At 40.9% G+C, this 24,325-nt stretch overlaps 1 protein-coding gene across 3 annotated transcripts in view; it reads left to right on the top strand.

Annotated features, from left to right (window-relative positions):
- Positions 1–339: 339 nt before the first annotated feature.
- The window catches only part of CAPRIN1 (cell cycle associated protein 1), a 39,017-nt gene continuing 15,031 nt past the window's right edge, over positions 340–24,325 (top strand). The window contains exons 1-11 of one of the 3 annotated variants that reach the window (XM_030481324.1): positions 340–532; positions 870–1,061; positions 9,998–10,060; positions 11,922–12,008; positions 14,172–14,410; positions 14,519–14,601; positions 16,485–16,622; positions 17,999–18,051; positions 18,138–18,224; positions 23,041–23,196; positions 24,028–24,136. In XM_030481324.1, the coding sequence (XP_030337184.1) occupies positions 873–1,061; positions 9,998–10,060; positions 11,922–12,008; positions 14,172–14,410; positions 14,519–14,601; positions 16,485–16,622; positions 17,999–18,051; positions 18,138–18,224; positions 23,041–23,196; positions 24,028–24,136 (1,204 nt within the window). In that variant the 5' untranslated portion in view covers positions 340–532; positions 870–872. The remainder of the gene's footprint in view (positions 533–869; positions 1,062–9,997; positions 10,061–11,921; positions 12,009–14,171; positions 14,411–14,518; positions 14,602–16,484; positions 16,623–17,998; positions 18,052–18,137; positions 18,225–23,040; positions 23,197–24,027; positions 24,137–24,325) is intronic. The other 2 variants (XM_030481325.1, XM_032919845.1) reach the window with 2 other exon arrangements.

Raw genomic sequence — 24,325 nt, 5'->3', positions numbered from 1 at the left:
CAAGGCCGCCGGTTGTTCCGCGGGCGGCGCTGCGGGGTGGTGGCGGTGCCGCCGGGCGGGCGGCTCGGTGCGGAGACGACAGGACCCAGTGCGGGTCGACGGGCGCAGCGGGGACGCGGCGCCTCCGGCAGCGGGCGGGGCTCGGAGCCGCGCCGCTCCGCCCGTCTATTGTGTCTGGCGCGGGGGCGCCCGCCGCGCGCCTGAAAGACCCGCCAGCGCCGAGCCGACAGACGGCGCCGCTGCCGGGAGGCACCTCCTCCCGCCTGGGCAGGGCCGACGAGCGGCGGGCGGGCTCAGGCGTTCTCCACGGGCACTCTCAAGCATTGAGGACCCCGAGCCGCTCGCTCCCGGTCCGCTTTGGCTTACGCGCTGCTGTGCGCGCCCTCGCTCTCTGCCCTGGTAGCGCGGTGCAGCGGTAGCAGGAGCAGCGCGGGCGGCGGGGCCGGTAGTCGGCTGAGGCGGCTATTGCTAAAGCGAGAGCGCAGCGCACCGAGTATCCCCCCTCCCCATCACTCCCCCAAGGGCGCGCACGGTGAGGAGGGAGCTGATGCCCCTCCGGTACACCGGCGGGGGTGGGAAAGGGCCGAGCCCCCCGGGGGTGGGGGGGGAATGGCCGTTGGGTGCGAGAGGCTGCGCGGTCACGTGATCGCCCATCAATTCGGGGGGGGGAGTGTGGGGGGTGTGTGTAGAAGGGGGGCGCGCGCCGGCAGGTGCGGTTCGCGCGCGCGTGTGCGCGCGCCCTGGGCGTGGGGAAGCGGCCGCGCGCGCGCGCGCGCCCGCCCTCCCGCGTGTCCCCGGCGGCGGCCCGTTCCTCGGTAACGCGGCCTCGCGCTCTCTCGCTCCGTTTCTTGTGTCTCCCTCTGTCCCAGAAGATGCCCTCGGCTACCAACAGCACCATGGCGAGCAGCAGCGGCAAAGCGGGCCCAGGCGGAGAAGCTACCCCGGCAGCGGCGGCCGCCCCGCAGGCATCGGGCGGCAGCATCACCTCGGTGCAAACCGAGGCCATGAAGCAGATCCTGGGGGTGATCGACAAAAAGCTGCGCAACCTGGAGAAGAAAAAGGTGATTCCTCCCCATGTGCCCCCCGGCTGACCCCCGCCTCTGCCCTGCGGGCTCTTCGTCCCGGGAGGCCCCCGCTGCCTGCCGAGCCTTGTCCCCCGGCGCTGGGCCCTCTGAAGGGACACTGAACCGTTCCGTCCTCTTTTCCTCCTTGCGCCCGCGGCCGGTCCCCTCGGCCGTGCCCTCCCGGTCCCTGGGTGAAGGAGCCCGCGGCCTGCGCGGGTTGTTCCCGGCGTCGCCCCCAGGGGCCGCCCGCTGGAAGGTTCCAGAAGGGCGAATGCCTCATCTCCCGGCCTTTCCCCTTCCCCTTTCGGGGGTCCCTCGGCCCCTTCTGCCGCCCGTCCTCTGCCGCGGCCCCAGGTCCCAGCCGGGCGCTCCTCCCCCGCCCCGCGCGGCACCGCCGGCGGGTAGAAGCCGGAGAGGGCGCGACCCGCGGGGCCGGAGCGGGGCGGCATTTGCGGCCCCCTCCTCTCTCCCGGCGAGACCCCTCGTTGGCGCGGCTCCCTTCCCCCTCCCTTCCGCCTTTTGTTTCCCTCAGCGGGGCCTTGCCCAGCCGCGCTCTCGGCTCGCCGCAGGGAACGGGCCCCGATTTCCCCGCTTCCCCCCCGCCCTCATTCCGCCGTCGCCGGAGCGCTCCCGCTCCGTGCCCCGGAGGAGCGAGCGGCGGGGAGAGGCTGCGGCGCGGCGGGGTCCGCTGGAGCCCGGGCACATGGAAGCGGAGCTAACATGGCGGCGGCGGAGGCAGCCCCAGCCTCGCCGGCGGAACTGCATTGTGCGAGCAGCCTGCACAAAGCCGGGGGCCGCGGCCACCCCACTCAGGGATTGTTTCATCTCTCCTTTTTCATCGCCTTAAGCTTCACCCCTTTGGGAGTCTTAGGTCAGCTGGAAGCGGCCTTTCAGCAGTTATATTTAGAAATAGCAGCTACTAAATCCGTGGTCCTTGGACGGTTCGAGTTGTGACAGGAGAGAATAAAAGGGTGTCGTGGTTAGTTAGGGTTTATGCGGCGCCTACTTTGTGCTCGGGGTTGCTGGATTAAATGAGCCTCAGGGGGCTTTCTGACCTGCAGAGCGTGAGGTGTCCATCAGCAAAATACTAACATACATGTAGCCTAAAGACTCGCTTCAAAACACTCCATTACTAAGCTAAAATTAGGGAATACTAAAAAAAAATGTCTGTGTTGAAGCTTTACGTCTGGTTTTGCTCTTAGAAGTAAATAGGCACAATTACTCTTGTATTAATTTTTTAACTAGCACTTTAGATCGTAGTAGTCTAGACTAGTATTCTACATTTGTATAAGGTGGTATTATTAGCAGTAAATTAGTCTGTACAGATGAGTTGCAAATGAAACAAGCTGTGCTTTACCTGTAAATATGCACAGTGTAGTTTCCCACTTAAAAAATGTGTGGTATTTCCTGGCTTTTAAAAACGAAAGGACAAAAAGCAGCAGGCCAGGAGCATTTAGGGAAGTTTTAGAATTGCAGGATCTTTTCTTGATCCTTGTCTCAATACTGTTGTGCATTGATAGGACAAGATGTCTGTCTTAAACTTGTCATTAATACATACAAATATATGTTGACACAAAAGCCCTAGTTCTCAACTTGAGAAAGAATGCAGATCTTTCTGTACGTCTCTAGTTGTTCCACTGCAATAAAATGGTTTGAAATGATTGTTGTATCTAACATCTACACAAATCCTCTAAACATTATTCTGCAATGTTCAAAATGTATATTTTAAAAACTAAAATGACCAGGAAAACATTCTGCTGATCCATTATCTACTTTGGAGTTAGAAAGAGGATAAGCACACTTACTGGTGTATGGGTCAGCTTTCTTTTCTAGTAGAGTATTTGCCTGTTTAAGATTAATAATTTACACCTAATTTACACTTGGCTTAGCCTTTCCATTCTATTTGAATGGACTTTTAGTCAACTTTTATAATATCTTAAGTTAGAAGGATGTGTAGGAAGCTATTATTTTCATAGAAGAGAGCGAAAACTGATGGTGCTGGGCCTAGGTTTTGGGTGGGGTTTTTTTGTGTACCAGTGGCTGCTGTCACTACTCTTTATGGTGTCATAGCAAGTGAATAGAGGGGATGAAGTGCCTTTTTTCTGGCTTCTGTTGAAAGATGTTCCATTAAAATTGCTTAAAGCATCTCTTTTTGGAGTACTTGGTGCTGGGCTTAAAACAGAAAAGGCAAAGACTGGGTCTTGAAAAAGAAGAGCTGAGTGTGCTCCCACACTGATGAATTAAAGTTCAAAGATTTCTTCAGGTCTTAATGGGCTGAAGAAGTTCTGAAACTTAATGAAGTAGGACTCTCACAGTATAAAAGTCATGAGATATATTGCTCTTGGTGTGTTGAAGTAGAATTAGGAATTTGCAGGCTTGAGCTTCTCCCTTGGTGGGATCATCAACATTCTTTATTAAAGAGAGCATTGCAGGCTTAGGGTCCTGAAAACAAAGCTTACTGTACACGTGGGCATCAGTATTTTTATTTTATTACTGAAGTACACACATTCATTCATTTTTCCTTTATTTTGAATCTTTTTTACAGTAATGCATTCTTATTTTTTTAGCCACCCAGAAAGTAAAATCATACTGGATACTGCACAGACAGGAGTGGGTGAAAAATCCAGTCAACCTCACTGAAAACTTGTGCTTAGTTGAATGTTTAATCCCTTCTTTGTCAGCAGCTGATAACAAAGGGCAGTAGAGATGATTTTTGAGAGCTTTGTATTTGAGGATGAATACAAACATATACTTGGCATAGACACATGCTTTTGAAGGATAAAACATAACTGCTCTGTAAGAGGTGCCATCTTAGGTTTTAAATGGTGTGTGCAGCTTTTAGCTGAGGAAAGGTCACTCTTTATGAAGAAATTAGACACATTGAAGTAAATTGCTTAATGTCATGTTTCCTTCTAAACTCTGATGATAGAACAATGTGACCATCAAAATACAGTACACATTTTCAAATCATAATAGTTATAATTTAGCTCTACTATTCTGAATGTTTCTGCATGAAGTAGCAATACTAGATTATTGGTTATACTTTCATTTTCTCTTCCTAAAAGTGATCTCATTATTTGAAAGAACAAGCGTTGCTTGTGTTAGAAGGGGCTAGGATAAATTGAATTGCTGTTCATAAATGTATGTGAAAACATGGCCTGGAAATGTCTGTGTTCTCTTCATCTCTTTAATTTGGAAATGATAAGAGTGCTGTCCTGTTTTCTTCCTTTGTTCAGGGACGACTGGATATTTGTGTGTGCATGGGAGGGAGTAATTGAAGGGGTGTTTTCTCTACCAGACCTTCAGATGTGCAGCTTGAGTATATGTTGACAAGCTTAGTTAATTTAAAAGCTGCATGAACTCCTAGGTTTTTGTTAGGTGTCTGAGGTTAGAATCCTACTAGCTCCCTAGGTGCCCTAGGACAAAGTACTTAATTCAGACCTGTGTTTTCTTCTTCTCCTTGCTCCTTCTACTTCTTTGTAGAGGGACAAACCTTTCCAAATGAAGCCAACCGAAAGTAGATTAAACTTGTGTCTTGATACAATGAGGAATGAAAACAAAGTTATTTTTGCTTTCAACATGTGTAACATAGCATGAGCTACGTAAAAACAGTTTTTAAAACCAAGTGTTCAGTCAGAGGGACAAAATATCTCATTTGCTAACACATGTTTTAAGGTGTGGGCAGGTGATCACAGATTATTCTTGGGCAACTGTAAATACGAAGTAAGCATTTTAGCTTGAAGTACTTGACATGACTTGAGCTTGGTGTGTACAGTTGAGAAGATGGCACATTCTAGCTGTAGCTGGTAATTTAAGATGCTGTTGCTTTATCAGCCTATCTCTGAGTTTCCGAGTAAGTGGAATCCTGACTGGGTTGAATGCTTAAAAAGTGCCTCTGTCATTACTGCACAAGAATTTGCACTAGACTAGTAGATGGATGTTTCAAGTTGATCTGACTTGGTTCAGTAAAATGTTGGATTTCCCATAGGGCATGGTTATGAACCTATAGTAAAAGCTGAGATGTGTTTCCTATTGTAGGTGCAGGTAATGATAGCAGGGAAGTGCCACACTTCAAGTTGCCCATCAGTAGCAGCACTCTGAAGTGCTTTTGCACTGTTATTTGGGCCGCTTGTTCAAGGCTCATGTCTCCAGAAGTTCTCCTTGTGAAGCTTGCTTTCAAATTTATCTTAGGAGGTTAAATGTGATTTTGAAACCGAAAAAAGAGTAAAATTCATTTGAAACTGTGTATTGAAAGCCCAAATCTTTCTTTGAAACCTCCTTGGTAGCAGTTTTGGATAACTGAGCTTCATCTTCTAAAAACCAAGCAGGTTTATCTGTGAAATTATGTGGTGTTTGGGACTTTATGGTTTTGGCTTGCTCTGTTCTGTTTTTAACTGTTTTATGTAGCACAGGGATTGTTTCTCATGGTGAGTTCTTTTAACTAGATACATGATGAGTCCTACAAGCTGTGAAAGATCTTCTAGTTACTTAAGTTTTTTGGTTTCTGTTTTGATACTTTGTTAATGCTTTTCCTTTTCTTTCAGAACATAAAGACGCACAGAATGTGTTGAGAGAGCCCAGTTTGTGTTCTAGAACTCGCTGCTGTAAAAGTAACTGTTTTTGAACATAAATGATGTGTAGAACAAAATTTAGGTCTCTTGCAGTGTAGTCAACCTGTAGATCCATAGTGTTTCTATAGGAAATACTGTATGGTGATTTGGAAAGAGAACATATATGTGTGTATGTATATATATCTATATATTCAGCCATCAAAAGTTTAAGGAGTTTCACTCATCTGCAACTTAACTTAGTTCTGGTTACTGAAGAAGCAGGGTTTTTTTTTCTCTATAGTCAACTCATCAGAGTTTAAAAGCTTTACATTTTGGAGATTGCATGAATCCATAAGTTCTCTATTTGTTTGGGAAGCAGTGGGTCCTGCTCCTAGTACAGGAGCATGGAGATACTTTCTTCTAAACTGTCAAATTTACCAGGCTTTGGGGAAAACCCACAAGAATATTTATAACTGCTACTTGGTAAATAAATTCAGTTTAAATAGAAGACCTCCAAGTGCTCTGTGTTCCAGAGTATTGATGTTCATGCTTCATTACATCCTCTTGATTGTAACTCAGGACTGAAACAGTTTCTTGGGCCTTGTTAAGTGTGCCTGTAACAGAAAGTGCTCCCAGACAGTGACTGTGGGAACTGTGGTGGGTTTTGGGAGGTTCTGAACTTCCATGTTTCATTACACTGATACAGTTGGTGTGTTTTACCTTTTTGATTCTTTTTTCTGCCTATTTTTTTGAGGAAATTGTCATTTTCTGAGAAATTATCATTTCTGGCCAGTCTGCTGAGAAGTTAAACTGATGAATGAGGGCAGATAAATTACAGTGTACAAACTAAAACCAGGTTAATAAACTTCTGTTTTGTAGCTTGGCTTTTCTTTTGCTTCAGTGCAAAGTGTATTAGGCAGCTATTTTAAGTTTTGGATTATCTTAATTGCTTGATGCTGTTAAAAACAGATGCAGTTTTTGAGATACCTCAGACTTGCAATAGTCCCGTACATCTTTTGCTTGTAGTAAAGTGTGCATTACAAAATGCTTACTTCAGCTGGTTGAGGAGTTTACCTTCTGCCCTTCTACCTTGCAGTTTGTTGTATATGCTTGTGCCACTGTCACGGATATAAACCACACCATTGACATTATCTGGTTAAATATAGTGCCTCCCTCCTGCTCCTGGCCCTCTTTTTTTAAGGGTTATTTTTAAACAGATCATTCCAGTGATCCAGTTTGTAGCATAGCACTGTAAATGACTGTAACAGCACAACTGAGTGGTCAGGCATTTTTAAACCCGGTATTGCTTTTGAAGCTAATGTCATGTAACTGCTTTTTTTTTTCTCCCTTACTTTAGGATGATGTTTATGAGGCACTTCAAAAAACTGAGTGTGAGGGGAAGATATCTATTAGCATAATAAAGTAACTCACTTTTGGATTCCTATTAAAATAAAGTCTAGGGATACTTAAGCAATGAACGCCACCACCTTCCTCCTGCCTCCACCCTCAGGTGGCCTCTATGTAGTGCTTTTCTCCTAGGGAAGTCCAAAACACTTCAGGTATGTCAGTGGGAAAAGAGCTGGAACACAGTGACTTGCTGTCTGCAGAACTGGGGGCTGCTGAATCATGAGCTCTTTAATAGACAATTTATGTGCTCACTTTGCCACTTGATTTTTATATTTCTTTTCTGCTGGTTTAGCTTTTATGCTTCAAGATCTATATCCGTGATGAGTGAGGATGTAGCTGTATAAGGGGGGGTAAAATTGGGAAAGTCTTTACTTCTTGCAGACACTGCAGTAGGTTGCTAAGCAGGCATTTTACTGCAGTTATTTTAGAGCAATGGTGCTGCTCTTAGATTGCTGTTAGTTGACAGTACAGATTAAAAAGAAAGCATTCTGCTTCCTTAATATTTGTGTGTAATGCAGCATTCAGATCTTACAGCGTGTTTGGGATGATGGAAAAATGCTTACTTTGAAATATTTGTGATAACCTATAACTGAATACACATTTGCTTGTCCTCTGCATTGCAGCTGAAAGGGCTTTCCTTCTGCTTTTACCTTTCTGATATGAATGTTTTTAAGGAAGAAAAAGTTGATAGAAGTAACTTTTCTTGTATTCCTAATGGTTAGAAATAGACATATTACTCTTTTCTTTTTGCTGAATAAAAATGAGCCACACATTTACAGTAGACCTTAGAGTATTTGATTACTTAAGAAAAACTTACTGTTTGAATATGTTATCACAATATGCTTAATCTGAAGGTACCAACCATGCTGAAGTAAGGCTGCATGGAAAACGTGCAGAAACAGTTGGAGTTATTTGGGGTATTTTTGTCTCTTCTCTCCCTTATGCCCTTAGCCACTAAAATGGATTAGATGAGTGTTTTGCAGTGTAATTTTGCAATATATGTTTTCTTCAACAAAGTTGACCTAAGTAGTGTTCCATCCTGATTGGTTTACTGTTGTTGTTTATGGCTTTGTGTTGGAAATTGGATCACAGAAATTGGTAGGGTATTTTAATGCAGTTTTGTAGATGCCATTACACTGGCTGGTATTGGCAGTCTATTAACTGTGCAGCTTCACGAACAATTGCATCAGTGTGACCAAGGGAATTGAAATCCACAGCATGGGAGTAAGTGACTCAAGCAAGTAGGAACTTTCCTTTGTCTGCAAAGCCAGTTCATTGTAGGATTTAAGCTACCTTAAGCAGTGGAGGTGTTGGTTAACCTGGTTGGCCTTGCACTAGGGCATTGCAGTGTTTGAGTTCTTTACCCTCCCTTTGGACTTCACAGCTCAGCTACAGTCTCTTAAATCATGAAAACTACTATGACTGTGCAGCCATGTCATTATTTGTCATAAAGTCAATATGTAGACGAGTAAAATGACCTTATTTCCTGTTTATGGTAGATTTCCAATATGTTGGATGCTCTTCAGGGCTATTTTTTTGATATATTAAGAACTGTGGCTGGTGCGTTTGAAAGCTGTTACCCTGCTAAGGTCTGTCCCCAGTATGGAATTCCTAGTGATGCTATTTCGGAGCTCAGGAACTACTTCTTTGACTTTGCCTAGACCATTCCTGGCTCTGATGCACTGGAAGATGAAGTAGTTGTGTTATATGTAATCTTTAGGATTTGCTCTTGGTGCTCAGCACCATCAGAAGGACCAAGTCTCATAAGGTGGTTTTGTGTTTCAGTAGGTGATGCTGAGCATTGAATACTTCATAAGAGCTTTCCTGTTAAACTGTTTCACAGACTTTGTTCTTTCCAAAAGCTCTGAGATTGAGCACAGAAGTTGAATCAACTAGAAAAATACCAGTATTTTAACTGAAATGTTCTGAAATGAATATGGTGAAAAACCCCAAAGACCAACAACAGAGAACCTGTCACTCAGTGGCAAATGTAAACTCAAAACAGTGGTTGGTTGGGGATTGTAATTTTTCCATTCAAAATGAAGTGTTTCTCTTTGCTTTCCTTTTCATGTTGTTATGCTAGATTGGGAAGATAACTGTTGAGGATTCATTTAATAGCTTTCTTTTAATAAGCTCACGGCAAATTTCATACGAAATATGATTGTGTGATAATGCAGAAATGGTGAAAACATAAAGCTTCATAGCTGGATATGGTGTTCTGGCAGGCTTGGCTTCTCTTCCAAGAACCTTTCTACTTAGCCTGTAGAATCCTTGTCACTGGGGCACACATACGTTTTACCTGCTTTTGGCTACTGTCAGTGTTTTGCATGGTTTTATATTTAGACAGATGAGAGAACTGATCCTGCTGCAAATTAACCTCCTGATTCCTGTTTCGGTTTCTCCCCATGAAAAAGAAATCTTAATGCTCTTGAACAAAAATATTTTAGAGCTATTAATATGAATCGTGTTGGTGGACATTCTTGCACAGAGGATTAGAAACTGTTTTAAATGCTTTAAAACTGTCTTAACTGATGCAGCTACAAAGAATTAGAGTTCTGAATCTTAATAGTATTGACTTTTTTTTGCAGTCATGTTTTTGGTACTGTAGTGGTACAGTGGTAATGGCCCCTGACTCAGAACTGTGCTCAGCTTTCTTGTTTGGACTGAAGTTACTGTGCATGAGAGTGCTTTCCCCATTAGGAGGATTGTGCATTTCCTCAGAAATTGAGACCGGTTGTGAAGATGTATTGTGGTAGCCAAAAAACAAGCTTTAAATACTTGTCTCAACTCAGAAGATATTTTTTTAACACAGAAGACAATTTTTCTCTATTTCTACATGACAGTTGCATGCTTGTGTGATGTGTTACAGTCTGTGCCCACTGTAATATTACACTACCTAATTCTGTTAGGAGAAGTAGAAAAAAAAGCAGTAACTTGATTTTGGCTCTTCATAATAGCATTTTTCTTTCTTTTCAGAGCAAACTTGATGATTACCAAGAACGAATGAACAAGGGAGAACGTCTGAACCAAGATCAACTGGTAAAAAGCAAAAATACTAGCCACATCTCTGTTAAATTGTCTTGTGATCTTGGCAGGGAAGGAAGGGATGAATTTAATTTCCTCTTTCCCCTTGTTAAAAGCTAGAATTTTCTGAGTTCTGACTTGCCCTCAGTTTTTTTATTACCTATTTTTTCTGTTAATCAGAACTGAAAGAATAGGTAGAGGAACACGCTGTAATGCTTTATGCTTGTTGAGGTTAGGTTGTAAATAAGCTGTGGTGAAAATTGGCAAACGTTACAACCTAGGACTGTTGAAAGAACTAAATGATACCTTTGAGGTTCTCTGGACATCATCCTTTTCTTCACAGAAAATGTGCCCAGGGAGAACTTAAGGAGCTTAGTCACTTAGTGGTAGCTTGTAAATATTGTGCGGTCTGGTTAGAGATGTAGCTTACACCAAGGGCTTTGAAAATAAGCTATGTCCATGTGTATATCACAGCTGTCAGTGCAGCAGATGTGCCCCTCTGGATAAGCTGGACTTAGTGGATGTATGCTGGTTCTTAAAGGAAGTTGTTGTAGAGCTTGTCTCAACAGCAGTTTTCCAGTTGCAGTAAATATAAAGCAAGTATCAAATTAAATTCAGATGTATGATGCAAACATGCTTATTGGTACTTAAAGAGATTTCCAGATGCTCAGTAATCAACAATGTTTTGTTGATGATTTTTAACATTGGAAAAAAATGAAGGAAAGATGTAAATGCATCCTGAAACTATTGCAGCTGTTGGCAGTTAAAGAATTAGCTGCTTTCCTTGGTCCACGTAATCTTGTCATCTGCCTAAGCTTCACTTTGGTTCTTCTGTGCCAACTAAACTGAAATATCACTGTGTATTTTTATTTTTTAATGGCATATTGTGAAAATAAACCATGGTGAGTTTTCTGGTTGAGCAGGGGAGATAACTGACATTTCATATTGAGGAGGGAAGCTCATGATTGAGTTTTATGAAGACCACAGCCTGACTGCCAGACTTCATAAAGATAAAACCTTTTTTGGTTGGAGAAATGCTGAAAGTATTTGTTATTTTCAGTTACATCTTCTCCTTCTACACATCAGCTAAGAATGATGAATTTTGTACATCACCTAATGTGTGTGTGTAATAGGTGTATAAGTTTCTTAGCTGTATTACAAATGGAAATCCTTGAAAAAAGGGCAAAACCAGTTCATGCTCTTTGCTTGTCAAAGAAAGTAGGACCTTATCTTTTCTTTCGCTCAAATGTTCTTGGAGAATGTTCTACCAAGAACATACCCATTATTAATCTTGTCACAGCAAGAGTGTGAATGTCTCTGCTGGGTTTTTCCACCCCCAATTTGATTCTCTGTAATTTCTCATACTGCAAAGTGGGTTAAGGAGTTTGGATTGCTTGGGTGCAAATCAGAATATTAGATTTAAGAAAACAGCAAATAATAAAGATTTCTAGAGGAGGGAGCATTATGCTCTGTATATTGTTTGATTTTTTTGGCTCTGACTCAAGATAACAATGCATTATTCTCAAACCTTTATCTCTTGAGCCGTTTTGAGTTGCCAGATTACTCTTCTCCCCCATTCCCCTGGCGGGCCAGTTAGCTTTTGTCAGAAACTGGCTAAAGCCAAACAGTTGTCACGGACATGAGCATATATATGCATATGTTCTAGCTTATTTATCGAAGAAACTAGAGTTCCTAAAGAGAACCACGAATCTCAATATTGTGGCCAGTGAAAATCAAAGTTTGACTTAACATCTTTGCACTCCCAATCAGGGATGCTGTGTCTCGCTGAGGAACTGAAAATGTGGTGATCTGTTTGTTGGAAGTATGTATTTTTATTTGTGATGGTTTACTTTTGTGTTTTCTTGTTTCTTTCAAGGATGCGGTGTCAAAATACCAGGAAGTGACGAATAATCTGGAATTTGCTAAAGAGCTGCAGAGGAGTTTTATGGCTCTGAGCCAAGACGTAAGTAAAGAGCAAGCGGTGCACTGCAGGCTATCCAAACCCTTAGGCTTTAAACAATTTCACCAGCACTAGGTGCAGTAATTGTTTCTACTTACAGAGGTGAAATGCTTGATTTCTTGTACGTTTGGCTGTTTCACTCTATGTACTAGTTTGTGTCAGGTTTAGTCAAGACTATTCCTAAAAGATTTTTCTGATGAACTACATAGATGTATGGGAACAAAATAATGCAGTCGTTTTCTGACAAAACATAACTGTTGGAAACGGAGTGATCACAAAACAGGCCATACAACATTAGAGACAGCCACTGCTGCCAATAGAAACATTTTCTTAAATCGATTTCAGAAGCCTGCTTCTCTCTTTGGCAAGTGGCTGAGGGTAACAGTGGAATCAGGAATAAGTTCTAAAACTCTAATGGGCAATTCCAGTTATACGAACAGCTTTGCTTTATTTTTTTTGTGCCAAGAGCTGCAAACAAAAAGCCACTTCAGACCTCTGCAGTATCATTGCAAGGAAGAACTAATTCTGGGGCAGGGTGAAAGCGTAAAGATTGGAATTGGAAGATTCTAAATGCAGTAGTACAGTTGGAGTTAATGAGTTATGGAAAGAGCAGCAGTGCTGGTAGTTAATGTTGGTGCAGCAGACTGGTCTAAGAAGTGTATTTAGTTTGGGGACAGACTGTGTGATAATTTGGAGGGCATCAACATCCTCACATTATAAACTGCTTTCTACATCAGATGTGGTTGTAAATGTGTAGGCCTCTAAGCCAAGCTGCTGTTTTGCTTTTGTTGCATTAGGGTTCCATGTATGTTTATGGAATGTTAGCAATAAAGAACTTTCTTCTTCTGACAAGTTTATCCTGACATATTTCCCTGGTCAGCTGACTGCTAGAAGTGAATCCAGGAGTAATAAATTGAGGCTCTGCTTTCAAATTTGCTGGCACTTTTTCCTGGTTGGAGCTAGTTCTTATGCAGTTGACTTTAAGATACAACTTTGATTTTAAAAAGGAAGTTTAGATGCTTCAGAGGGAGAAAGTTACTTGCATGAGTTACAGTTTTTGAAAGAAAAGATGAAAGCTTTGTATAGTTACAAACTGAGCAAGTGGAATTTTGGATGCTGGGTGCTTGGAATAAGAATGGAAGAAACATCCTGTAGGTTCAGACTAGTGATGCATTTAGACCAGTACTGTGCCAGCAGTTGTAGAAGGTACTATGCAGAGCACAAGGCTGATGGTGGTCTGTCCTCCATTCTCTTCCAGCGTCTGTAGTCCTCAAACTGAGAATGTTAGAATAGATACATTCATGTTCCCTTTAGTGTCTGTCTTTGGACCTCATGTCCAAGAATCTGTTTAAATCCTCTTTGAACTTGCTGATGCTGTTTGTCTGCCCAGCCTTTTGTGTTGAAACATTCCAGAGTTCCCTCCCATGGTGTGTAAGAAATGAGTACTTTTTTTGATCTGTTTTAAGCTGATCTCCTAGTAGTTTGAAGGAATGCCTTCTCTTATCATGGGGTATGGTGAATAACAGCTCTGTTGATGTTATCTGCTGGCCTTTGTGGCCTTGATGAGAAATCTTGGATCACTCTTACTCTTCCAAATTGAAGAACTCAAGACTTATAAGGTCCCCATTCTGTCCCCTTCATCGGTTTTGTTGCCCTTCTCTGTACCTTTTCTACTTGCTGTAGCTCCTCCTTGAGTTATGGAAGCCAGAAGTTGTAAATAGCCACATTGTTTGTTTAAAAGGTACTTAATTTTGTACATATTTGCCACTTACATCTAGATCAAAATCAAAGTTCACAGAATAATTCAAAGGTGATAGGAAGCTGGGCTTGTTTCAGGTAGCACAGTTGTGATAAAACTTTAGCCACGGTAAATACAGTTACTTGACGGAACTGCTTGTAAGTGATACAGGGAAGTGCAGACTTAAGATCCAATATGATCCGAAGTTTGTGGCATTGATTTTAAAGTCTTGATTTGCAGGCTTTTGACTCTGCTTAAAAATACCCATATTTCACAGGTTATTCTGCTGTAGCGTTAGATTGATAAGTAGCAGTTCGACACCAAATCCACCTCTACTTAACAATAAAAGACATTTCAAATCTATTTTTTTCCCCTAAGTTCACTGCAGAATCCAAATTTAAGCAATTTAATATTTCCATTTTAACCAGATCCAGAAAACAATAAAGAAGACAGCTCGCAGGGAGCAGCTGATGCGAGAAGAAGCTGAGCAGAAGCGTTTAAAGACTGTACTAGAGCTACAGTTTATTTTGGACAAGTTGGGTGATGATGAAGTGCGCAATGACTTGAAACAAGGTTCAAATGGAGTACCAGTGCTGACAGAGGAGGAACTGACCATGCTGGATGAGTTTTATAAGCTAGTTTACCCTGAGCGAGACATGAGCATGAGGTAGGCTTAGTGTAAAGTACTTTTCCTTATAATAGTCAGTTAGCAATGTATTTATACTGTGGTAATTTAAAGACTTGGTGAGAAATTGACTCTAATTATTTTTTTAAGGTTGAATGAGCAGTATGAGCAAGCATCTGTTCACCTCTGGGACTTACTGGAAGGGAAGGAAAAACCAGTTTGTGGAACAACCTGTAAGTATAGTCTGTGTGAAGAGAGAGTGCACTGAATTTGGGCCTGAACTTAACGACAATGTCTGATCTGAGAGAACTTTGGCAGTTAATGATCTTTGTGAGTTTTTAGAGTAGCTATTTTATTCAGACCTTAGATGGGCTGTAACAAAATAACTTACTGAAGTGTGAACTTACTATGTAGTGTGTTTTATTTTACTGATGCATTGCTCTATTTAAGCTGAGTGTGTTCCCGCTATTTCAGCAGTATTCTGCTGCTGGTGGTGCTTAGTGGCAATTCTTTGTTTTCTGGAAACCTGTGTGTAAACAAGGAGCTTTGTCCATAGTGTGACCAAATACATAATCTGACATGGCCTTTTTAGTGTGATGTTGTGCTCCCTTTTTTCTCCTGGCAAAAGCATTCTGGTTTTGCCCTATTTTGATTAACTCTATAAATCAGGGTCTGATCATGCAGATGGAATTTCACAAATACATAGCTTCTAACATTAGACTTTAAGAAAAATGGCTGTGCTGGGCAGTTGTCTGTTTCTTGTATCATGGGGAATTTTTGAAGTCTCTTAATTGGAAATCAATAGGACAGTTGTAGGGAAGATAATCCTGTTTTGTAAGTAAAATGGCCAACAACTTTCCCCCTTTAAAAAAAAAAGCCAATTATCCTTATTACATTAGAGTAATATTGAGCTGTGGAAAGAGGTTTTTGTGTTCTATTCATAGGAAGTTAAATGATAGCATTGCAGTTGTTATCTAACCGGCTTTATTGAGGAGTGATACAAGGATAGGACAATACTGTGTCCTTAATAAGATTTTTCCCTTGTTTGGGGAAGAAATTCATATTGTTTGTATTGTTGAAATAAAATTTTGTGAGGAGGTACCAGGTTAGTATTTTTTTACGAACTCAAGTCTGAAGTGATTGTGATGTTAGATCTTTGTGAGAGCGCAAAGATATGCACCACGTATTTATTTCAAGAGGTGCAGGAAGGAGAAGGAATGGGGCTAGTTTTCAGGAGAGAGTTGATGTATGCTCCTTGGAGACCTAGTCATTCTCTTACAGGATGAAGTTGGGCTGAGTATTGTATTTGGATCTCAGGACGAGCTTTTAGTGGTAATTGCCTTATTATAGGGATAAATGTTAATGTATTTCTGTGCTCTTCTCTGTGTATGTATTGACTCATACAGTGATTATCACTTGCCAGACATGCTTTCTGAATCTTCCATTTTGAGTCTGTTTTGGTTTTTGTTGGCCTGGGCAGTCAGTAATGCTGCCTTGCCAATGTGGCTGATCTGTTTTGGGTTAAGACACCACAGCGTTCATCTGAGGCACTGAGTGCAAGCTTGTGCCTGTTCTGCTTACAAAGGCTTCTTTGAGCCACTTCACCTCAGGGCAAGAACCTTCATGAAGGTGATACCTGTGTAAAATTATTTTATTCTGACAGTTATTTTGTAAGGAATTGGCTTACAGTAAATTTGTTGGTTTTAATTAAGAAATTACAAATAGATCAGTTACAGTTGAAATTTCAGTGAGTTTCTAAAACTTCCCAAAATAAAAACTAAGCAACTAGAGATGTTTGAAGGAGCAGGAATAAAAATACTGTAATTAAGTTCATAAACTTTACCTCAGTTTGAAGCATTTCACAAATCTTCTGAAGAATATTATATACTCTTTAGATTCTCCTTGCCCTTCAGATTTTTGTGAGCAGAAGTGGATTATCTGTTGATTTATTTAATATGACCTAGTGAGACTGAAGAACGGTGGTGTCCATGGACTAGCTTGGGGCAGCAACATCTTCCCAGCAAAAGGGTCATAAAATTTATGTGGGATCTTTGGGAAGGAAGGAAAAGATGATTAGTGTTGAGTTACTGTTAATCTTTAACTTCTATTGTCCTAGATAAAGCTCTGAAGGAGATTGTTGAACGTATTCTTCAAACTAGTTACTTCGATAGCACCCATAACCATCAGAATGGATTGTGTGAGGAGGAAGAGGCAGCACCCGCACCTGCAGTAGAAGACACTGTAGCAGAAGCTGGTAGGATTTGAAGATGCCTTGTGACTACTATGTTTGTGTTGTCCTGTCTTGTCTCTTTGGATTCGCCAGAATGATTAAATTACAAATGCAGTTTTAAGCACAAAATTCACCTGTCTCTGAATTCTTTGTGTTTTGAATAGAAATGTCATTTTTTGATAATCAGGTCTGTCTGGCCAGGCAACATCTGTATGGGCAGACAGCCATTTATTCAGCCCTGCTCTGAGCCATGAGGAGGGAAAAGCAGAGCTGTGTTCCAGAAGAGTTCTGTAAGGCTACTCCTGCCAGTTGCTGCTTTGGAGGGGCTAATCCTTCCTAATGATCACATCATGAATGTCTTCCGTCATGTGCAAGGAAGGGCTGGGTGTTCTAACTGCGGAGCGTCAGCTGGATGAGGGAACAGAGTCACTTAGTACTTGCTTTTGAATATGTATTTCAGCATTTGGCTGTCTAATATGTCATTTGCTGAAATAAGAACTCAGGCTAACAGTGAAATTACTTAGAAGCAGATTTTTGCAAATGAAAATTATTGCCAATATCTCTATTTTCTATTTTGCTTTTCTGTAGAGCTTCTCAGTATGATTTATAATCAACATTTTGCTTGTAGTATTAAAATGATCAGAGATCAAAGTTCTGATTGCCTGAGGCCTTTCCATTTTTTGGTGGTTCAATGCCAGTTTAATCCTTTGTTAGAAGGGAAGAATTTTTGGAGGAAGCAGGATGCTGACATACTTAAACTCTAGAATATGGTACCAAACTTAAGAAAATTCATGACCTTTTTTCCCTTTTGAATATGTTGTGGAGAAAACTGAAATTTAGGATAGCTGAACATAACTCTTCATAGCAAGAATTTAAAGGGATTTTTTTCTCTTTTAGTTCAGACCTCTGAGAATCTTTGCTATTGATGATTCTCTGTTCATGTCTTGGCATTTTTGTTTTCTTCATTCTGAGACAAAAGGTTTTGTCTACCTTGTAACGTTAGATTTGTTTCTGAACCCAGCAGATACTCAACTACAAGTTAAGTATTGACTCAATATTGAGGCTCTAATTTCAGATCTGTAATCAAAATCCCATCCCCTCGAAGATGTGTGATAAAGCAACTCCTTCCTTAATGTATAGCGAGCTTCTAATACTAGCTATTACTGTCACTCAGGAGTAGATGTGTGTCTGTTCATTCTTCCGCCTAACTGCACTTCCTGTGTACTGATAGTCCAGAACACTTCTTTGAAGTACATGGTTTTTGATAAATGACTACTACAAAAAAGCATCAGACTACTTCAAAATTCCACTTTTAGTGGGAGAGATCTTTTCATCTTCTTTGTTTCTTCTACGTCTGCAACGTGGGTGTTTTTCACCTAAATGGTACATTTTTCTTGCAGAGCCTGATCCAGCGGAAGAATTTACTGAACCAACTGAAGTGGAATCAACTGAGGTATTACTCACTGGAAAGACTGTCATTTTGTATAGCTTTAATGCCACTTACTTTTACTTTCATACCCTTTCTTATTTTTATTTTAGTATGTAAACAGACAATTCATGGCAGAGGCTCAGTTCAGCAGTAGTGAGAAGGAACAGGTAGATGAGTGGACAGTTGAAACGGTTGAGGTAAGATCTTGTGTACTGCAGGTAAAATTGCAATCCCTGTTTCGCTGACGCACAATTCATGATAGGTTTTAGTATTGCACCCCTTCTTCCCCAGTATATGTAAAAATACATACATTTAAGTAGGCTTGGACTCACTACTCACTCTTCAATTACATATTTAGCTTAGGAGTACCTCAAAAGCTACACGGTCTGGCTAAGTTTGCAGAGAACTTGCTTTTGTTCAGTAGTGGCTTGCTTGCAAAATGGAACTTGAAAGTCATAGGCTTAAAAAGACTTAAGATTTGTGTTTTTAAGGCTTTTTTTTTTTTTAAGATAATTTTGCTGCAAATGTGGAACTGAAATTTATCTACAAAGCTGCTGACAGCATGGCATAGTTGTGTGTTGTTTCATTGAGCAGTTCCATGGAGAGGGAGCTGAAAATTAGTATCTCAACTAATACCTACTCTGGATTGCATATGCACATGATGCGATGTTAAAATATGCTTGTATGTACATCCCTGCTTTCAGGAACTATTGTTCTTCAAGTATTTAACTTGCTACTCCTTTGCAGTTGAGTGATTGTTCACTTGTGATGTTTGTGGTATGTTGCTGTTGGGATCCATTCCCAGTTTAGTAATGTAAACTCTAGACTTAACTACATGTACAAGTGCATCATCTTATTATACTTAAATCTGTGTTCTTCGCGTGCTGGAAAGGACAAGTCACGTGGAGTCATTCAAATGTTTGGTATGTTGGAACTTGGGTTGTATCTGTCTGGTAGGAATAGGTATGAGCAGCATCTTTCAGGTGCTGGAGAGTGATTTTTTGATTCAGTTTAGCCTCTGCAGCAGCAAATTACAGATGGTCAATTTTTTAAACTCTTCCTTTGTGTCTTCAGGCTTGTTTATGTGTAGGAGTGGAGTAAGTGTTTGTCATCTCTTCAGGTGGTGGAAAAGACAGCAGTCATTTTGATCCAATTATCTAATCTGCCTGATTTTACAGTCTTTCTGGCTGAAATTTGTATCTTACGGTGTGGAAGACCATCAAGAGATTAATAACACTTAGGATGGGTGGGAGGCTTCTAGAACTAACTAGATAACTTTGCTATGTCAAAATCATGTGAATGATTTTGATAGTACCTTGTCATAGTATAACATTCCCTTACTTAAAACCCCCTAAAATATCACTGCTATTGAATGTGATTTAAGAGATCTCTTTTAAAAACTGAAGATTGGCTTCAGTCTGTCCTGAATTATACCCAAATTACATCTGTGTTTCTACCAAGCGTCCAGAGTAGCTTAGAGGTTCAATTGTCTGTAGTTCTTCGTATCAGTAGCATGGATGAAGACATGAGAGTATAGGACATGTCCTTACGCTCAAAGCCTTTTGTGCTTCTCTCTGCTCTTACATTGCAAGGTTGTGTATTGCACAGCTGAAAACTCAGACCCTTCCTCATGGGAATAGTAATAATACATGGTAGCTGTGTTGGTGTGGTAAAAGAATTCAGGTTCTAGTTTTGTGTCAGGTCGATTCCAGAAACTTGCAGTTTTCCACACGTCTTTACTAGTCAGCTAAACCTGGATTATGTCAGATTCGTTTTCATAGAACACAATACAAAAGAATATATACTTCAGTTGTCCTTTGTGTCCCAGTTTCTTGGACTATGTACAAATGAGCAATTTGGAGTTAAAGACTGCTTCTTCATAATTGAGAACCTTATTTTCTCAGATTTTAACACAAAAAGGGGAAATGGAGAGTAACTGTTCTTATTAGCACCAAAATCACATTTCTCATGGGAATGCAGCTGAATTGTCCTTAGCGAAGATGATGATACACATTGTATGGAGCCTTTGTCAGCTTGAGGTAGTTGTGGTGTCAGTATAATAAGAGCTGTGAACGATAGCTGTTAATTTTGGAAGCTGAAAGAGAACATTTGGGCAGAAGACTTCCATAACTGTTTGTGAAGGGGAAGGCTATCACAGACTTGTCTTTCAGTAACCCCTCGAGTTGATGTGATGCATTCAAGATTGCTGTGGTATGTTTGTAGGTTAAGAGGTGATGGTGTCTCACAATGGCATTTCTGTATGGGCCTTCCTGAAGTTTCACATGAAGGAATTTGCTCGTGAATTTTTCTGCGTGTATTTGCAGTTGGATTATATCATGTTTTAATTTTGGTGAAAATGTTCTTTATCAGTAGCAGTGGGGGGGTTGGTTTGTGGGGGTTTTTTGTTGCTGGGTTTTTTGCTTGTTTGATTGATTTTTATTGTTTTTTGACTGCTTCCTTTGTAATAAGTACCTGAATCTGCTTGAATACGAAGTTCTCTCTGTCTTAGATTATGGAACTTTGGCTGGATGGATGTGTGTGTTTTGTGTAGAATTGGAAACTGTTCTGTGACTGCCAGAATAAAAGTTTATTCTGGTTGGTTTGTGGTCTCATTAAACTTCTGGTTTTGCTGCTTTTTCCTTTGCCCCCTGGCCTTCTATATACCCTGTTACTCTTTGATTGTGTCTGAGCAGCTCTGCATTGAGAAGGTCAAGGGGCAGGGTGTTGAGAGACAGGGTGTCAAGAGGTGAGCTTGCAATTCGATGAGTCAAATATTGTTCTGCAGAGGTTCAGCTGTCCTAAAAGAAAAGTTTCACCTTGCTGCTGTGGCCCTAAGATGAGTGGAGATGAATGGCTGGATAATTGCTTTTTGAATAAGGATCCTTATATTTGGCTAGTCTCTGCACCATTTTCATGTAGCAGACTGTTAGAAAGCTGTTACCTTTAGAGCTGCAGCCTGTCCATTGGCAACTTAATATGTAAAACTTGAAATCTTTTTAGTAGTTTCATCCTACTGTGATTATAATAGGTCAAAGTATCTAGTAGTGATAATAAGACTAAAGGAATAGGCTCTAAACAGTTCCTTTTGCCATTAAAAGAAGAGATTTGTAAAAGACAATGTGCAGTATTAAGCACCATGTGAAGTTAGTACTGTACTATTTGTGAGAAAGGAAAATGTTTGATGCATTTTTGTCCCTGTTCTGTGTCCTCGATTATTCAAGGTACTGAATTGTTATGAATGATTTGGACTTCATAAGTTGGGTGATGGTACTTAAATAATTGAGAATGGTTTTGGCAATAATGGTGTTGGAGATGAGTAGCTTCTGGTTTGACCTCAAGCTTCACCCAGTCACCTGGATTGCTTTGTTGCTTTACTTTCGTTTTTGAACTTTCTAATGTGCAAGAGGTCTATGTGTGTGCTCTAAGTAACATTATCAGGGAAAAAAGCTCCAATCTCAGGGCTTCATTGTTAATTTGGACACAGTCTATCATTTGAAGTTTGGAGACTGCGTAGAACAGTTGTGCTTCTTTTCCATTGCGGACAGCCTTAGGATATACTTCTGTGGGAATTGTCAAATTGCTTCTCTTTGGGTGGCTAATAGCGGAGATACAGATCTGAAAGGGATTTTGAAGAGGAATGTACCTTTTGGTTCTGTTTTAGTTTTGTTTAGTTATTTATTTTTTATTACTTTTTAATCTTCTATTACGGATGGGTAGGCATTTGGTTAAGGAAAGAGTTATTGGAGCTTATGAGGTGATGTTATGTGCAGCATGTCACATACAAAACAATGTGTGTAAATCTGAACAAGGAGTAGGCTCTGAGCAAGGAGGTGGCTAGCAGGAGTTCAAGTTTAAAAGTTCAGGCCTGTGATTATAGGATTATTTGTCACTTGTCATGATTGCTGTACAGAAATCTGGCTTCTGCAGTTCTAATTAGAAACCAGCTATTTTTGAGAAGTATTTTGAACTTTCAGGTGTGTTTATGCTCATTTGTATCTTGTGCAACTCTAAGGCTTGCCTGTTTATCTGAAGATGATTAGTAATTAAAAGCTCACGGGAATAGAGAAGTGATAGACAAATTATTGACAATGATCTTTTTAAAGGACAGTTGTTGACATGAATGCAAACTGAAAATGGTACTTCATGTAACAGGAGTTGCCTGGAGAGCAAAACTGATTAGGAACATTAAGGTGCAACTTTGTGCAGCTCGACCGTCCTTGTAACTATCTGTTCTCAAGCTGTTTGATGGTGGATGTTTTTAGATGCTCATGTTCAGCTTTCCTGGTTGCTCTGCTGTCTTTGATAAGGTGGTATTTGAAAGCATGTTGCTCTTTGTTGTACCTTTGTTTGTGCGCCGTATTGGAATACATCCAGTAAATCTGAGCTTTCTTGCCCACTATGAGTTTTGCTTCTGCTTCTGGGCTTCTGGTGTCCCCCACGGTGCTGTCTTGCAATCTTTGTCATGCAATGCTGCCTGTTGTTCTCTGAGAACATAAATCAGCTAGCTAGAATAACATTTGAGAACGTGGCTTAGAGGTGGCTATGAAAATTTGAAGTCTTAAGAAAGATCCAAAAATTCCGACTCTACTTACATTTGCCAAAGATGTATGAGAAAATAATTGTTCTCCATCTGTGCATATTTCTGAAACTTACTTTTCCCTGCCTTTAAATATCCAGATGTTGAGAAATTGCTGTCTGAAATCCTGCTCTAAAAGAAATCCCCATAATACTGAACAATTTTTTTGTTAGCACTCTTCTTAATGGGGAATAGAGTAGATGGAAAGAAAATAGAGCACAGTCTGGACTTTCTAATCCTATTAAGTGCTCAGAGTAGTAGCTGGCCACCAGTATTGGCATGACTGTAGGAGGATGTAGTATTTTTCTTCAAGAACACTACAGTAATTACATCCATAACGAGTTAGGCAACAGCCATAAATGTCAAGACCTACTGAGTCACTTCTGTGCAATGTTACCTTCAGCTGAAATTTCAGTTGGTCGCTTGTTTCTTGTTAGGTTGTAAATTCGCTGCAGCAACAGACACAAGCTACATCTCCTCCAGTTCCTGAACCTCACACGCTCACTACTGTGGCTCAAGCAGATCCTCTTGTTAGAAGACAGCGAGTACAGGACCTTATGGCGCAGATGCAGGGCCCGTATAACTTCATGCAGGTATGATGAACCCACCACCCTACTGTGAAGCTAGAACCAAAGAAAGAAAATAGCACTTCCTGGCTGTTAGGCATGATTTTAAAGAGTCTGCTGTAGTTTATTTGAAAGATACAGTGGTCCTGCAGACAGTGTTAGTGCTGCATGGCAAGATCTCATTCAAAGCCTGCAAACCTGTACTGCTGTCAACGTACAACTAGAAGGCTATTTAGCTTTTTGGTCATTGTTTGTGTTAAATCTACAGGGAAGGCAGAAAGCTGTACGCCACTGGGTGCCAAAACGTATTGTGCTGAAGCGAGACCAGCTGTAAAATATCCCTCCTGTAACCTAGTTCTGAATTTTGTGTTATGAAAAACTTGTACATACAAAGACAGTACTTTTTGGGTTGCTTCCTGAAGGCTCTCTTCTAAACTCTAAAGTTAGAACAACTAGAAAAACATTCAGAGATAATGGTTATATCAGAAAAAGCCTCTCCACGAATGGTAACACCTTGGTGACAAATGAGGCATCCACTTTATTCCTTTTCTGTTTCTTCCTACAAAGTGCTAATTTAGGATAAAGAACAGTTTGCCACTTATTCTGTCTGGCTATTAAAATCTTCCTCCAAGTTATCTTTTTCTCAGATAATGTATAAATTAACTGAATTTTTGTTGTGATAAGTACATTTTTGGAGGGTTTAATATCTTAATTGGTTACAATGTATGGTAAAACCAGTAGTTGTCTAACTGTGAAGTAAGCTTCCTTTATTGGGACCTGGTCATTTCTGTATTCTGAATGTTAATATTTCTGAAATACACTAAATTGGATTAGATTTGATTTGATGTTTTTCCCCAGGACTCTATGCTGGAGTTTGAGAACCAAACACTTGATCCTGCTATTGTATCTGCACAGCCCATGAATCCAGCACAGAATTTGGACATGCCACAAATGGTTTGCCCTCCAGGTTTGTAATGGTAAATCCTAAACATAAATATTGGGGAAGCCTGCAAGTCACCTATTAGAAATGCTTCAGTTACTGCTACGTAGTAAAAGGGTCCTCAGAAAAAAATGCACTTTGACTACTGGATTGTTATTAGGAGTGTGATTGTACTTTTGAAGAATACTATTTGTAGGCTTCTCATTTTCGCTTGCT

This window comes from Strigops habroptila, chromosome 4, assembly GCF_004027225.2.
Source record: "Strigops habroptila isolate Jane chromosome 4, bStrHab1.2.pri, whole genome shotgun sequence".
Lineage (NCBI taxonomy): Eukaryota > Metazoa > Chordata > Aves > Psittaciformes > Psittacidae > Strigops > Strigops habroptila.
This window is presented reverse-complemented; position numbering and strand designations above follow the sequence as displayed.